This window comes from Malus domestica, chromosome 11 (assembly GCF_042453785.1).
Source record: "Malus domestica chromosome 11, GDT2T_hap1".
NCBI classification, from domain to species: domain Eukaryota; kingdom Viridiplantae; phylum Streptophyta; class Magnoliopsida; order Rosales; family Rosaceae; genus Malus; species Malus domestica.
The window spans coordinates 5,925,319-5,942,036 of record NC_091671.1 but is presented as its reverse complement, the minus strand read 5'-3'; the positions used below and the strand labels follow the sequence as shown (position 1 = coordinate 5,942,036).

Sequence of the window (16,718 nt, the reverse complement as noted above, 5' to 3'; positions counted from 1 at the left end):
TCTCTTAACTCAGCTGGAGCCATTCTATATGGAGTTAGAGATATAGGATCAGTACCTGGAAGCAAATCAATAGAGAATTCCACATCTCTGTCTGGCGGCAACCCCGGCAAATCATCAGGAAATACATCAGGGTAATGCCTGACCACACCAACTTCTTCTACACTGCTAGGAACAACATCATTTAACACCACATATGCTAAATATCCTTGACAACCCTTCGATAATAACTTCCTTGCTCTTATGGCAGAAATAACACCATGTCTCACCCCACTTCTTTCGCCCACAAAAGTAACCTCGGGTAGTCCAAGGCGATAAAAAGTAACTAATTTCTCATAACAATCAATATGGGCATGATTATAATGCAACCAATCAGCCCCTAGAATCACATCAAAATCCACAATATCTAACGGAATAAGATCAGCTGGCATAACTATGCCCTCTACCATCACTGGACACCCAAGATACACACTATCAACATAACACTTATCTCCTCTAGGCATGGCAAACTCTAAATCAAATCCTAGAGGTGAAGGGTGAGGTTGAGTCATTTGAGCAAACGTATGAGAAATCACAGAATGCGTAGCACCACAATCAATCAAAACTCTAGCAAAATGACCAAGAACATTTAACGTACCCATGATCAAATCTGGATGGTTCTGAGCATATTGCAGTGAGATGTGATTAACACGCCCCTGAGCTTGCTGTCGTCCATCACGACCTCTGATTCCTTGATTACCTTGCCCCTAAGAAGTACGTCCCTGGCCTGATGGGTTGGACTGCCTAGATGATCCTACACCACCAGCAGCAACTTCCCCTTGACGGGGCTGACCTCCCTAATGCCACTGAGATCCACCAGCTAGCATGGATGAATAAGAAGAATAACCCCCAAGATCCTGGGAATACCCCATCTGAGAATAAGGCTCCTGGGGATACTGATAAGGTCCAGAAGCATAAGGAGCAGCATCTCCATGGTAGTGGTAAGCACCACCACGACCCGACTGGCCATAACTGCCCGGTCCAAAGCTCTGCTGAATCGGCGCTGGAGGTGGCATAGTGGTCTGCTGAGGTCTCTGCTGACCCTGGGGACACTGAGAAGCCTGATGTCCCATTTGCCCACAAGTATAACAATCACCACCATCCCTCCTGCACTCACCATGATGACGAAAATTACAACGGCGGCACCACGGAGCACCAGAACCACCAGCACCACCGGAATCCCTCTGCCTCTGAAATCTGGGTCCACCAGAAAATCTTCCACCACCTCTCCTCAGGCCAGTAATACTATATCCTCCACTAAAAGAACTCGAACTCGCTCCACTCTTCTTAAAATTCTGCGTCTTACGAGGTCCCGGAATGGAGATACCCTTACCTTTATCATCCTTCTTCTGACCATCATTCTTGTCCTCGTCATCCTCACTGTCACTGGGAAGATTATCGGAGTCCTCCATCCTAACCAAAATCTCGAAAAACTCATGATAATCGGCGCAGGGAAGTGCACTGGCAAAAGTCCGCCATTTTCTCTTAGTTCCCAACTTGAAACGTCGAAGCATCTTTACCTGATTACCAGCTGTATCAGGGTCATAACGAGACAAATCAGTAAACTTTCTGTAGTACTCATGTGCTGACATATTCCTTTGTTTCAATCGAGCAAATTCCTGTTTCTTGCGATCAATGTACTCTGGAGGGACAAATCTTTTCTTGAAATTCTCTTTAAATACCTCCCAATCAGCTGCCATTTCTGGGGACATAAACTGAGTTTGATTCCTCCACCAACCTGCCGGCTCTCAACCCAAAAACCAGGTAGTGGTCTCAACCCACCTATCAGCAGGAAAGTTCCCCTGACTTTGCATCACTTGAAACGTCTTCTCAATATGGTCTAGCCATTTCTCTACCCCCTTGTGACCCTCATCACCCATAAAACAATCCAACTTCAAATTGTACATAGTCTCCAAAGGTGTCCTCTGAGGAGGGGGAAGAGGACGAATTGCATTCTGAAAAGCCTGGGCCATTGCTTCCCCTAACTGAGTAATATTAGGGAAATTAGGTTCAGAAGTACGGTGGGACTCCCTACGTTCCCTACGAGGCGGCATAATTCTGACAGAAAACATCAAAAGATCGTTAGAGCATTAACAATTATACAGGACTGCAACCTAGGCTATGATACCAAACTGACACACCCCGATCCTAGAATCAAGGCGTGCTGGCCATCACGTGAGCGTGCTGGCCATCACGTGAGCGTGATGTAGCCAAAAGTGTGACACGGAAGCAAGATATAACAGAAATGTGAAGGAATTTAAACCAACCCCTAGCAGAATAACCTACTAGCATAAAAGAGTGAGTTATAAAGTAAAACACATGAATTCAGAGCGTAGGTATCAAGTGCAGTCAAGTAGGACTATAATTAAAAGTACAACACCCGCAGGTGAGTCCTACATGCAAAACGTCTGTCAGAATGCCGAAAAAGACCTCGTGAGCCACCAACTGCTAACTAGAACCTGGAGGAGCGCAAAACAAAGATGAGTGGGTCAGTAAAACCAAAGATTTTCCAAAACATTTCATTTAAAACATTTTTAACCCCTCACCGTAAAACCTGTACATTTTCCCAGAAAAATAGTATATAAACATATATATACATATATCATCAAAACTCAGCTCACCATCTATCAACATAACATCTCAGAAAGAATATGACATGCCATGCCAAAATATAATATGAATGCATCAATATAAATCAGGTGAAATAATAAATCAACCGGAGACCCTACAGTGGTCATGTACGGCTGATTCTATAGCTCAATATCCCACTCAGCCGGAGTCACCACAGTGACCTATACGACCCAACTCTGCACGTCACTCAGAACTACGTATGGTAGTCTGTACGATGAAAGGTGTAAGAATACGCTCTAGTGTTTCTCTCATCAATCATCGGCACGCATAACTAAGGTCACCCACTAGTCGGAATCACATCTAGTGATCTATACGACTAGCATGTCGGAACCCTCACATGGTCTGTACGACATCCACCTACTTGGATCCAAGGCGAACGTGCGGTGTGGTGAATATCATAAGCACTAACACCTAGGGTGCAGGTTATGAGCTTTCAACATAATTCACATCATCATTCATTCGTATAAACCATATAAACTCACCTGATACTCACATGTGCGTCCACAGCGTCAATTCACATATATATGCATCAATTATCAGTTCAAATATCTCAACAATTGCATGCATGGCATTTAAAAACATTTTTTCATATAATTGCATTTTCTGGGAAAAACAGTAGTATATAGGTAATACGAAAACAAAACTGCCCACTCACTGGTAAGTCGATGGGTCGTAACCCCCATGACGTCCCTGGATGCGCTCATCCTCGGGATAGGTGTCACCTATATGCGAAACAACTATAAAAACGTTAATTTAAACACATAACCAACAATTCGAAATAACTTCTCATACGGTGCTCAATTTGGGTATATGAATATACCACATCGACCTACTCGACGTCACGGACGTCGAGAAATTTTTAGAAAAATTTTTGGGCTTGTCACGCGCCCCCACGCGCCGTGGGTGGCACGGACCTACGCGCCCCCACGTGAGTCTTCTTCCTCAGCCAGTCGCCAAACTGGTTTTTCTGGTGGCCGGATTCCGGCGAGTTTTAAAATTGCTTGTTCTCCTTCGTTTCTCAACCGTTTTCTTCGAATTTTATATCAAAATGAAGCCCTAAACATGTAGTTTCACGATGGACTAGTTTTAAGGTCTAAAATTCACTAGATTTTACCTGGGGAAGCACGATAGTTCGGAAATTTTGAGAACCTCCGTTCTCGGTCCTCCAACGTCCAAATATCACCAACGAAGTACCCCGAAGCTCGTGAGGATGTCCTTAAGCTCACTGTGAGCTTGAAATTCCCTGAAATGCAAGATTTCACGTGTGCATGAACAATGCACATTTTCGGGGTTAGGGTTTCACGACGATTCTGAGGGTTTCACTTCCTAAAACTAGTACCAATCAACTCAGAACATCAAGAGGGTGAAGAATCATACCTTATTTGCTTCGATCCACGAAGTTTTGGAGGGTTTTGGTGTTGTCCGTACGATCGAGGGTGAGAGAGAAAGTGAGAGAGTCGTGAGGGAGGAGAGAGAGAGACACGGGGAAGAGGGGAAGGAAAGGTGAGTCCGTGTGTGAGGGTGTGGTCCAACCAAAACAATCCCACTTCAATCCCTAACCACACAAATTCACAACTCAATTTTCTCCAAAAGTTTAGGGATGATAATTACTCCATAAAATATATACATATGTCAAACACGTACGTTAATACCCGTCAAGGGTATTTTCGTCATTTCACGCTCCCGATAAAAAAAAATTTCGGGACGGGCTGTGACAAAAACTTTCAAATATATTCAAAGTTTCACTTAAATAGACACAAGGACCCTTAATTTATATGAATAACTAATTATTGACTAAAAGACTTCTTATGCTATAATCTCTCACTAAAAATTTCTCCTTTTTATTTTCTTTTCTTTTCCAAACGAAGAACAAAAGTTTCTCTCAATTTTATTTCAATAAATAATTAAAGAAACCTTAGTACATCATTCAAATTCTCAGCAATAAGGACAATCCCCAGGTTGGAAAAATATAATATAGTCGACTTTGTTCCCTAAAGGCTTTTTTACATCTTTTAATCTACCCAATTAAGACATGGCAAAAATTTTCCAGGCTTATTCAATATAATTGAATAGTAAAAACTTTTCCATGCTTTTTTCAGTATAATCTAATAGACATGAATGTGTTCTATTTGATTATCTTGAACAGGTGTGACATAACTTTTACAATCAACTACAAATGGAGGTTTGTTATGTACATTATTAGCTGGAAACATGAATCTTTGCACAAACAAGTTATTATAGAAATAGATAATTGCACGAACTGCTTTCATAGAATATTCTCAGTATGTGAAATGCATATATGAAACAATTACAATGGAAGACTCAGAGATTCCAAAGAGACTGCTTCATACTAAAGGAAAATTGAGACAAATAACGTTATTAAGATTGACAGTTCATTATTTAATAAATATTCAATCAAAGAAGAAACAACCAAAGCAAAGATAAAACATAGATGGGAAACAATGCAAAAAAAAACAATCATCGTCGTTTAGGGTTGCACAAGTCTTTACCATTTCCTACTATTCACAGGTCACCACCATTTCTTAAGTCTAGGGTTTTGATTTTTTAGTTTGTTTGAATTTTAAATTTGAGGGTATTTGTGTCTTAAATAAGATTTTGTATATATTTGAAAGTTTTTATAAAAACTGACATTTTTTAAATTAAGGGTTAATTTTTTGCTATATTTGATAAATACCCATATTTTAAACTAGCCTGTAGAAAGAAGATATTTTGAGATTTAGAAAGACTTTAGAGAAAGATAATCTTTATCTTTATCTATATATAAAGAGAACACAAAAGGTGAATAATATTTTTGGTGTCACCAAGCTTCAACAAAAATATTTGGACAAAAATGCCCCCAAGACAAAAAACTTCAAAGACATCCCAAAATAATGCATCAAATAAGGCAGAGGTATTTTCATCATTTTAACAGTGTTTTTTTTTAATATTTAATTTTTTTGTGTTGTTTTTCTTAATTAGTACCTCACAATAGGCTAGCAAATTTCTCTATTTTTAAACATGTTCAAAACATCTTAAGAGACGTGTAATGCCAGTTATAAAAAAAATATTTCGCATGATGATAATAATGTGATTGAATTAGTTGTCAATTGATTGTTTTTTTTTTTAACAAATGATATTATCTACACTAAAGAGGAGGGGGTGGGCTTAGCCTCACAATGGGTTAGCAATAATGTGATTCAATCAATTGTTCATTCAATATTATTTTCTCTATTTTTAAACATGTTCAAAACATCTTAAGATGCATGTAATGCCGGTTATAAAAATAGTATTTCGCACGCAGATAATAATGTGATTAAATTAGTTGTCAAATGATTGTTTTTTTTTAACAAATGATATTATCTACATTAAGGGAGAGGGAGTGAGCTTAGCCTCACAATGGGTTAGCAATAATGTGATTCAATAATAAAAGCTACTTTAATTGGTTTATGAGGGGTTTCTTCTAGCATGATCTAAGATTATTCATTTACTTCAAATATTTGACTTTTCTTTTGTCAATTTACGCATATAAATACATTTAAAATGTCACATCCCGGCCCAGGTCCACCACATCCCGGGCCCGTTCTACCACCGTAGCACGATATTGTCCGCTTTGGGCTTACCATTCCCTCACGGTTTTGTTTTTGGGAACTCACGAGCAACTTCCCAATGGGTCACCCATCCTGGGAGTGCTCTGGCCTCCTTCTCGCTTAACTTCGGAGTTCCTACGGAACCTGAAGCCAATGAGCACCCAAAATGCCTCGTGCTAAGTAGGGATAGGAATATGCATTTAAGGATCACTTCCCTAGGCGATGTGAGATGTTACAATCCACCCCCTTAGGGGCCCGACGTCTTCGTCAGCACACTTCAGGCCAGGGATTGGCTCTGATACTATTTGTCACATCCCAACTCGGGTCCACCACATCCCGGACCCGATCTACCACCGTAGCACGATATTGTCCACTTTGGGCTTACCATTCCCTCACGGTTTTGTTTTTAGGAACTCACGAGCAGCTTCCCAGTGGGTCACTCATCCTGTGAGTGCTCTGGCCTCCTTCTCGCTTAACTTCGGAGTTCCTATGGAACCCAAAGCCAATGAGCTCCCAAAATGCCTCGTGCTAAGTAGGGATAAGAATATGCATTAAAGGATCACTTCCCTAGGCGATGTGAGATGTTACAATCCACTCCCTTAGGGGCCCGACGTCTTCGTTGGCACACTTCAGGCCAGGGATTGGCTCTGATACCATTTGTCACATCCCGGCTCGGGTCCACCACATCCCGGACCTGATCTACCACCGTAGCACGATATTGTCCACTTTGGGCTTACCATTCCCTCACGGTTTTGTTTTTAGGAACTAACGAGCAACTTCCCAGTGGGTCACCTATCCTGTGAGTGCTCTAACCTCCTTCTCGCTTAACTTCGGAGTTCCTATGGAACCCGAAGCCAATGAGCTCCCAAAAGGCCTGATGCTAGGTAGGGATAGGAATATGCATTTAAGGATCACTCCCCTGGGCAATGACTAATTGTCACATCCCGGGCCCATTCTACCACCGTAGCACGATATTGTTCGCTTTTCAGGCCCGGGATTGGCTCTGATACCATTTGTCACATCCCGACCTGGGTCCACCACATCCCGGGCCCATTCTACCACCGTAGCATGATATTGTCCACTTTGGGCTTACCATTCCCTTACGGTTTTGTTTTTGGGAACTCATGAGCAGCTTTCTAGTGGGTCACCCATCTTATGAGTGCTCTGGCCTCCTTCTCGCTTAACTTCGGAGTTCCTACGGAACCCGAAGCCAATGAGCTCCCAAAAAACCTGGTGCTAGGTAAGGATAGGAATATGCATTTAAGGATCACTCCCATGGGCAATGACCAATTGTCACATCCCAGGCCCATTATACCACCGTAGCACGATATTGTCCGTTTTTCAGGCCAGGGATTGGCTCTGATACCATTTGTCACATCCCGGCCTGGATCCACCACATCCCGGGCCCATTCTACCACCGTAGCATGATATTGTCCACTTTGGGCTTACCATTCCCTTACGGTTTTGTTTTTGGGAACTCACGAGCAGCTTCCTAGTGGGTCACCCATCTTATGAGTGCTCTGGCCTCCTTCTCGCTTAACTTCGGAGTTCCTACGGAACCTGAAACCAATTAGCTCCCAAAAAGCCTGGTGCTAGGTAAGGATAGGAATATGCATTTAAGGATCACTCCCCTGGGCAATGACCAATTGTCACATCCCGGGCCCATTCCACCACCGTAGCACTGCTTTGGGCTTACCATTCCCTCGCGGTTTTGTTTTTGGGAACTCACGAGCAACTTCCTAGTGGGTCACCTATCCTGGGAGTGCTCTTGCCTTTTTCTCGCTTAACTTCGGAGTTCCTACGAAACCTGAAGTCAGTGAGCTCTCAAAATGCCTCGTGCTAGGTAGGGATGAAAATATACATTTAAGGATCACTCTCCTGGGCGATGTGGGATGTTACATAAAACGTTTAAGTCGTGTGTAACATGCCGTGATTCAAAAAATGTTTTCTGTACGCGTGTGAGCGCATGCATGAAGGCTAATTATATATAAAGAGAATGGGAAAGGTGAATAGTGATTTGGTGTCACCATGCTTCAACAAAAATATTTGGACATAAATGCCCCCAAAACAAAAAACTTCAAAGGCATTCCAAAATAATACATCAAATAATGTAAGGGCATTTCTTTAATAACTTACTTTTTGGTGCTTTTTTTTTAATTAGTACCCCACAGTAAGCTAGTAATAATATGATTCAATTTCTTTATTTTTAAACATGTTCAAAACATCTTAAAAGGTGTGTAATGTCAGTTATAAAAAAGGTTTTTTCGCACGCAGATAATAATGTGATTAAATAAGTTATCAAATGATCGTTTTTTTTATTTTATAACAAACGATATTATTTATACTAAGGGGGAGGAGATGAGCTTAACCTCACAATGGACTAGCAATAATGTGATTCAATCAGTTATTTATTAAATAGTATTTACTCTATTTTTAAACACGTTTAAAACATCTTAAGAGACGTGTAATGTCGGTTAAAAAAAATGTCTTTCGTGCACGGATAATAATGTGATTAAATTAATTGTCAAATGATTTTTTTAAATGAATGATATTATCTACACTAAAGGGAGAGTGTGGCTTAGATTCACACAATAAGTTAGCAATAATATGATTTAATCAATTGTTTATTAAATATTATTTCCTCTATTCTTAGGTTAACAATAATATGATTCAATCAATTGTTTATTAAATATTATTTTATCTATTCTTAATGTAAATTCTATAGAGACCGATTTTATTATGTAAATTCAGCTGCTTTATTTGGTTTATGAGAGATTTCTTCTAGCATGATCTAAAATTATTCATTTACTTCAAATATTTGACTTTCCTTTTATCAATTTACACATATAAATACATTTAAAACATATAAGTCGCGAGTAGCACGCCGTGATTCAAAAAATACGTACATGCATGAGCGCGTGCATGAAGGCTAGTAATTTAAAATGTGGAAGTTTGTTTATGTATTTCTTTAAATGGAATTCTCACTACTTGAATTTCTCCTTTTATGGTGGCCAAGTTTTTGTATGGTGGAAAATACCGACTTTTCAACAGAGGCGGCAAGCAAGCCTTGGCTTTTTCTTTTTAGTTGCTTTGTTGATTGGTTTTAGGAAAGTGTTAGGATCAGTCAAACGACGACCATGTGAGTTGAGGCAAGTACTAGGATCAATCGCAAATACTCATTTTAGCCGATCATGAATATTTACGCTTGTTTCAACGCGCATCTGCGTGATTGATCTTAGCGCACTTCTATGGACTTAGGAAGCTTTAATTTAATTTGAAGATGAAAAATCAAGCTTGAGATTCATTTACAAGATACGACTTGTTGACACCGGATAATGAAGATCAAAGAAAAACCACAAGTAAACACTAAAAAATAAACAACTCGCCACTCTAAGGAATCCACCAAAGAGATAAAAGTTTATGGATAGGAAGAAAAAACACTCTTCACTAAATCAAGTTTAAAAGTAATTCTTATTTTCTAAATGATTTATTTCCATACATGAGTAGTGGTTTTAAATAGTTAGGCATGGAACAACTTTCTACCTTCCATGAAGAGGTTACTAAGCATAAACTTAATGAGAACATGAACCATATTAAATTACTAAGTAACAACCTTTAACATTCCAAATTCTATTCGGTGTCATACGCTTCCGCTGCACAATAACTCGTCCTTGAGTTTTGTTTAGTCTTCCTCGATCTTTCGTATGTCCAATTAACATTTTCCACGATAGCAAATTAAGCACCAAAATTTTCCAAATTTCTGAGCAGGTCCAAAGAGCAGAATGTTCCAAATGATTTTTGTCTTGCCACTTTCTCATGTTCCATGCACACCTTAATCTTTTCATGTTTGCAGCAACTGTATTTGCATAATCCGCTGAACATTTCCAGATTACTTCTCGATATTGATGACTTGGGATTGAGTAGAAATAATTCAAATCATTCTGAAAACTTCTATCCAAGGGTTTCCTTCTCATATCTCGAACAATGAAATCTTCCCAACAAGTGTCATGAATTCTACGGACGTCTACATTTTTTGCCTCATTATGTAGCTGTTCTTGGAACTCTTCAACCATTGTAATCACATCTTCATCACCACTGTAATAAAAATTTGACAAAGACTGAAAAACTTCTTGATCAACCACATCAACTGTACACTCATCATCACCATCATTATAGACAAAATTATAACGACATATATCACAACAAATTTCACGAGAACCACTTGGACAACGATCAAACTTTGGAGGAAGATTAAGATTTAGAAATTTGTCACCTACAAAAGGTTCTCCTCATCATCGGATCCATCATTCTCTGTCTCATGATGGGGATCATCATGTTCTAAAGGTTCGTAGCGCTCAAGACGTTGCTGGAGCTGCTGCACTTGTCTCCTTAGGTCATCCATCTAAATGTCACGCAGATCTGTCTCACAATGTGGTGAGTCCTGGCGAGCTTGTCGGCCTCCACGATGCCCATGCCTCCCAACCATGATCGAATAGAGCTCTGATAACCAATTTGACAACGGATAATGGAGATCAAAGAGAAGCCACAAGTGAACACTCAAAGATAAACAACACGTCACTCTAAGAAATCCACCAAAGAGATAAGAGTTTATGGATAGGAAGAAAAAACACACTTCACTAAACCAAGTTTAAAAGTAATTCTTAATTTCTAAATGATTTATTTCCATACATGAGTAGTGGTTTTATATAGTTAGGCATGGAACAACTTTCTTCCATGAAGAGGTTACTAAGCATAAACTTAATGAGAACAAGAACCATATTAAATTACTAAGTTATAACCTTTAACCTTCCAAATTCTATTCGGTGTCACTTGTAGGCCCAATGTAAAACACAATCCCCTTCTACTTTCTTACAAGTTACAACAATGAACGCAAAGACGGAGACTGTGAATACAACTATACAGAAATTTACGAGTTAAGAGAGGGGAACTGTTATTAGGACTCCAAAAATCTATATTTCAGATATTTTTGTAATGCTAATAACAGTTCCCTAAGAGAGACTTGGTAAAAACTAAAATTACAACAAAATTTCATCCATGTCGTCATAAACTACCCGCGCGTCCGACTTTGACGCGACGATATTCCACTAACCGCGGATAACTGCTTCAGATGTGTAAGAGCATCCTGAGCCTGTCTCTTGGTGTTCGAATTGCCGTGCTTGAAGGCTTCCACCAATGCCCAAACCAGAGCCTGGTTTAGTGAATGTCTATGGTTTTCGACTCTCAACACTTTCTCTATGATCCAAGTTGTTCGCTCTTGAAGCTCGCCCGGTCGAACTGCCATGAAAAGGGTAATCACAGCATTAATCACACCCAAATCTTCGAGCTGGTCAACTGCTCTTTTGAAGCTGCTAGAAGTTTCTAATACAAGAGTGGACAGTGCCTCCGCTGCAGCAATCTGAACACTGGTGTCCTCGTCGTTCAGTAGATCAATGAGGGGTTTGATGGAGTTGCTCTTTAGCAAGCACAACTGACTGTCTTCTTCACATGAAACATTGTGTATTGGACACCTTGGTAGTTCTACAGAAGAGCTTCCACACCTGAAGACCAAATACGAAAAGAATCCATGGGGATGTGGAGGTTCTGATTCCGCAGCAGCTAGGAATCTTCCATATTCCGACAAGTTTTTCAATCCAAGGGCAGCTAGTTGTCTCACTCTTGGGTTTGAAGGATAGATAAGATGATCTTGGAAAATAGTAATAAAGCTATGCTCTTTGAATGTGCCAAGAGTTTGCCGGTCAGGTTTCCTTGTGATGTGAAGTAAAAGACCAAGAAGACCTTCCAACATGTTTGATGCAGGTCGTGAAATCCTTCCGCTGGAGGCTTGGCGCTGGCTTTTAAGAGTAGTAACCGTCCATTTTACAAAACTAACTCCAAGAAGTGTTTTCACTTCATTTTCAGTAAGAGAAAGGTTCGCAAGTATGCATGCGGCATCAGATCTCTCACTATCTATTGATTGGTGGTCTAATAGTTTGTCTTGCAACAGGGGAATCCTTTTCGAAAGCCTTAGCTCGTTAGCTATATCTTCACCACACCTTTCTGAGAGTAGTCTTGTAAGCCTAAAAGCATGAATCCTGTGTTCAACTTCTGGGTGTTCAAGAAATGGTAAAATGGTTTTAATCCCTTCCCCAGATTTTATATGACGAGCCACCGACTCTGCAAACAAAAACAATAAAACATGGATCTCCTGTTAAAGTTTGCCAATTTGGCAATTGTCTTCCATGATTTGCTTACGAGAGATATTCTTATGCCAGAAACATCTAAAAATCACAACCAAAAATGTAAACAGAAACCATTTCTCATCAGATATTTTTCCCTGCAATGGATTGCATATTCCTGGACATTCTGGTTTTGCGATTTGAGATGTATTAATTAGCATCAGCAATCTCACACATGAATATATCAGCGGCACAAAACTTTAGGTTATTAACTTATTCTTGGAAAGCCAATTAAGGAGATCATCTTTGTTTTCATAATGTCATTGATGAAAAACCAATGCTCCGATAATATATTTGGCCCTTCTATATATACAATAACTAGCCATATTAGGATTCCGTTTGAACTGCATCAATTTCCTAAGGTAAAGAAAGCCACAATTTTCCTGATTCAACTTCCGGAAAAATAAAGCAAAATGGCTTAAAAGGCTTTAACTTACTGAGGAGTGAACATAAAACAAATGTAGGCAAGTTCAATTTATATAGGGTACTCATTAGAGATTGATATAACAAGATATGTATATATGAAAGCATGGCTCAATTATTACTTATGTGATGAAAACTTACGTGATGCCTGCGGGGACGATGCAATTCCATATAGGATGTGGAGAATAGAAATTTGACATTGAGGAGATGCAAGTGGTAAAGATCCCAAAAGACTATGAACGAATAATTCTGACTGCATGGAATGCCCTTCCTTGTCAGCATATGCCAATTCCCAGTGCCCTGAATTTGACACTATATTTGCAATTGTTGCTGCAGCCAATTCTTTGAGTTCCGGGGAAGTATCCTGGTTTATAAAAAGGATAGCTGCAAGAGAGGGAAGTACAGCAGAATCAACGAGGATGGTTGCATTGTCATCTAGACTTGACAAGTTGTACAATGCTTGCAAGCTTGCTGCTCTTCCTTCTGGCTTAGATAGCATCTCAACCAGTATTTTAGCACTTCGCCTAGCTATTTGTTCCTTGCTGCTATTTGTCAAGGTCATACTTCCCACCAAAGATGCCATTTCACTTTTGGCACCATCGGAACCTGTTGCCTTAAAGAGTTTAGATTTTATGCTAACATGTGAAAATAAATCACACCATACACTGCAGACCATTGTTTAAACTTGCAAAATTGAATTGAATTTCCAAATTAATGTAATCCATGACAATGTAATGATTTTCAGATTGAAAAACAAAAGCTAGTACAAGACAAACCTTCACAAAGTCGAGTAAGCAATGGTTCAAATCTCCCTGCCGCAGCCAAATGCTGAACATTATCCTCCACCTTCTCCATCCACCTTAGTACCTCCTCAGCCAATTTGGATAAACCAGGATGCTCGAGGTTTCCTGCCATACTTGAGAGAAGAACCAGAGCGCCTTTCTCTGATGCTATTTTAATGCAACAAGCTTCGTCACTAGAGAACTCAAGTAAAAGTTTCACAGCAGACTCTCTCTCTCTCTCCGAGCTCCCGGTAAGACTATGTATGGCCAATCTAGTGATACCCTCTTGAAGCATGATTTTCTAAAAATGTTTGACAAATTCTATCAGAAATTAATTAGTAAACATCTGAGACACCCACAAGGGCCAACTAGAAACAAATATCACTATACCATACAGTGAAAAAGAAATGGAAGTTCTACACTATCACGAGAAACTGCAATTTCAAACTTCAAATTCCAGACAGTGCAAAAACTTTACCATGAAGAGTGTAACTTGATCAAAAAATACAAAAACTTCAGCACAAGGGGTATAACTTGATTGAAAAATGCGAAAACTTGGGCATGAAGAGTATAACTTGATACAAAACCCGACTAAAACCGTGATAAAGTGATAAACCCACCTTGCTTTCTTCATCCTTGGCCATGCTAAGCAAAACCATTAGAGCTTTGCTCCTCAAATATGTCCCAATACTCTTGGAACTGTTCCTGAGCATCTTAACAATAAGAACAAGAATGCCACCATTCCTAACTCTATACCGACAATTCGGATACTCCTCCGAGATGTTATACACATTATCCAGCACTCCCTCCACACAATCCACCGCCGGAGGCTCTTTGCTCAGATGCTGAGCTGAAATTTTCACCACAATATCAACATTCCTATTCACCCACTCCTCTATAGCTCCGGACAATCCAATGTTCGGCTTCACCTCCAGCGACCCGAGAACTTGACCCGTGACCGGACAAGTCGGGTCACGCCCGTCTTCCAAACACCGCTCGAACCAGTAATTAATGGCGGTCCGCTCGTACGTCTGCGACGACTGGAGCACTACCGGGTCCCGCATCACCTCCTTCGTCAGCGGACAGAGAAAGTTCTTAAACGGCTGAATGTGAACGTCGTCTTCGAACTCCATTCCTTTCTTCCAAGCCGAGAAACTGGGACGCTGCACGGCCCAGTTGTTCAGAATCCTCTCCAACGACCACAGAATCCGCCGTTCCGACGCCAAATTGGACCCTGCGACGTCGTTTTTGAGAAGCGTGATCTGCTTGGAGAGCTCGTCGTGATTCTCAGCGTCGATCCCTAGCCCTCGGGCTAAGTCCATGATTATCGCGCTCTCCACTGCTTTGCTGGTCTTCGATTGAGTTGCTAATCCTTCTTTCTGCAGAGTGTGATGAACTCGTTCTTCCTTCTCCGAAACCTAAAATCCGATTAAAAACCCCCAATTTTAAAAATTCGCGTTCAAAAAATTGAATCGAAGATGAACTGAAGTGAGGTCACTACTTACTGTAAAGTGAGCTTGCTTCATGTCTCTGGAGAGATCAGCGATCTTCTTGCGAAGATCGGAGAGGTTGAGGTCCTGAACCGCAGCGTCGAGGAGGGCGAGCCAGCCGGAGATGGCGACTGTGCGGTCGCGGAGGGAGGAGCAGAGGGAGAGGCAGTTGATGAGGACGGATATTTTGCACTTGGTTCTGTAGAACGACAGAGTTTCGAGTGCGGAGGCGAGGTCGGCGGCGATGCCCTTGAGGGCGGTGTGGACGGAGGGAGGGAGGGAGTCGAGCGATGGCGTGGCGCGGGTGAGGTGGGTGAGTGACAGCTGAAGGCGGTCAGCAAAGCCGGAGAAGCGGCGAGGGAGGTCGAAGGGAGAGTGGCGGTAGTGGTCGGCGCAGAGCTCGGCGAGCGAGGTGTTGATTGAGTCTAGCGCCGACGAGACGGAGGACGACGACGATGATGACGCCATTGCATTGCCGCGTTCGCCTGTCGGAGCTGGGGTTCTGGGGAAAGGTGCGAAAATCAAACTTTGAGCGTTGACTTGAAGCGGAGACTCGAGCGGCACACTGGCTTCAAAGATTCAATCTTCAAGTTCCAATCCGACGGTTATAATTAATTTAATATTTAAAAAAATTTGAAACACCTCCGTAGAAACGTTGCAGAGTTGAAGTTTCAACTGCCGCCGTACAGCGGTTAGAAAGAAAAAGGCGCCAAAGACCAAAGAGGAAACTGTTGGAAGTTATTAACAGTTGTATTATCTTAATAAAGTGTTATTCGTACTTCAAAAATCTTATTTTACACGTGTATTTTTCTTCCCAAATTTAAAAAGTTTGAAGTGTAAAATGAGATTTTTGAAGTGCCAATAACAATTTCCTTACCTTAATCACATATTACTACGCAAATTTAAGGTTGGACAAATTAGTTAGAGCAGTGGAGGCACGGATGGCTCGCTCATCCTCATTTTCTGTTGATCCATTTGTTTCATTTGGATCGTTTTCTTGGTCGTGGCGGCCTTGCATTGGGGGCGCGTCATCTGACTTGGTGGTAGCTGTTGATTTCTTTTTCATTTTTAGGGTTATTTTGTTTTTAGGAAAACTAATGAAAAGAGCTTGAAAACTTTAAGTTTTAACGATAAAGACAAAATAAAGGGTAAAATGAATAGTCCCATGTTTGACTTTTTAGTGTAAAAATATGATTTTTCATTAAAGTGAACAGTATCGCGGGCTTTTCATTAAAATTTCCTTTGTTTTTTCTTAGTTGGGTCCTTTTGGACTTTATGTTGTATTTGATTTTCCTTGATGGGGTTGTATTTACTATTTAGGTTGTGGACCACTTTTTGAGCTTTCATCTCCTTGTACTAGTCTTTTTATTTAATGAAAGTACCTTGGTTCGACTGAAAAAAGTTAGAGCAGTGTACTCTCGTTCTGCAATTTGTATTGCGTTTAAGGAGTGTGAGAGTAAAAAGATAATATAATAATACAGTCCTCTTTTGTTGACAAATACCTCAAATTATTTGAGGGTTCTTTGTATGGTT

At 40.6% G+C, this 16,718-nt stretch overlaps 1 protein-coding gene across 1 annotated transcript; it reads right to left on the bottom strand.

Moving 5' to 3' along the window:
- Window positions 1-11,012: 11,012 nt before the first annotated feature.
- Window positions 11,013-15,780, bottom strand: LOC103447380 (U-box domain-containing protein 44-like). The gene is made up of 5 exons (XM_008386567.4): window positions 15,201-15,780; window positions 14,316-15,113; window positions 13,690-13,996; window positions 13,055-13,519; window positions 11,013-12,428 (listed from the first exon to the last, which is right to left on the bottom strand). Exons 1-5 carry the CDS (start codon window positions 15,651-15,653, stop codon window positions 11,323-11,325), a joined length of 3,129 nt encoding a protein of 1,042 aa, XP_008384789.2. The 5' UTR covers window positions 15,654-15,780; the 3' UTR covers window positions 11,013-11,322.
- Window positions 15,781-16,718: the final 938 nt, after the last annotated feature.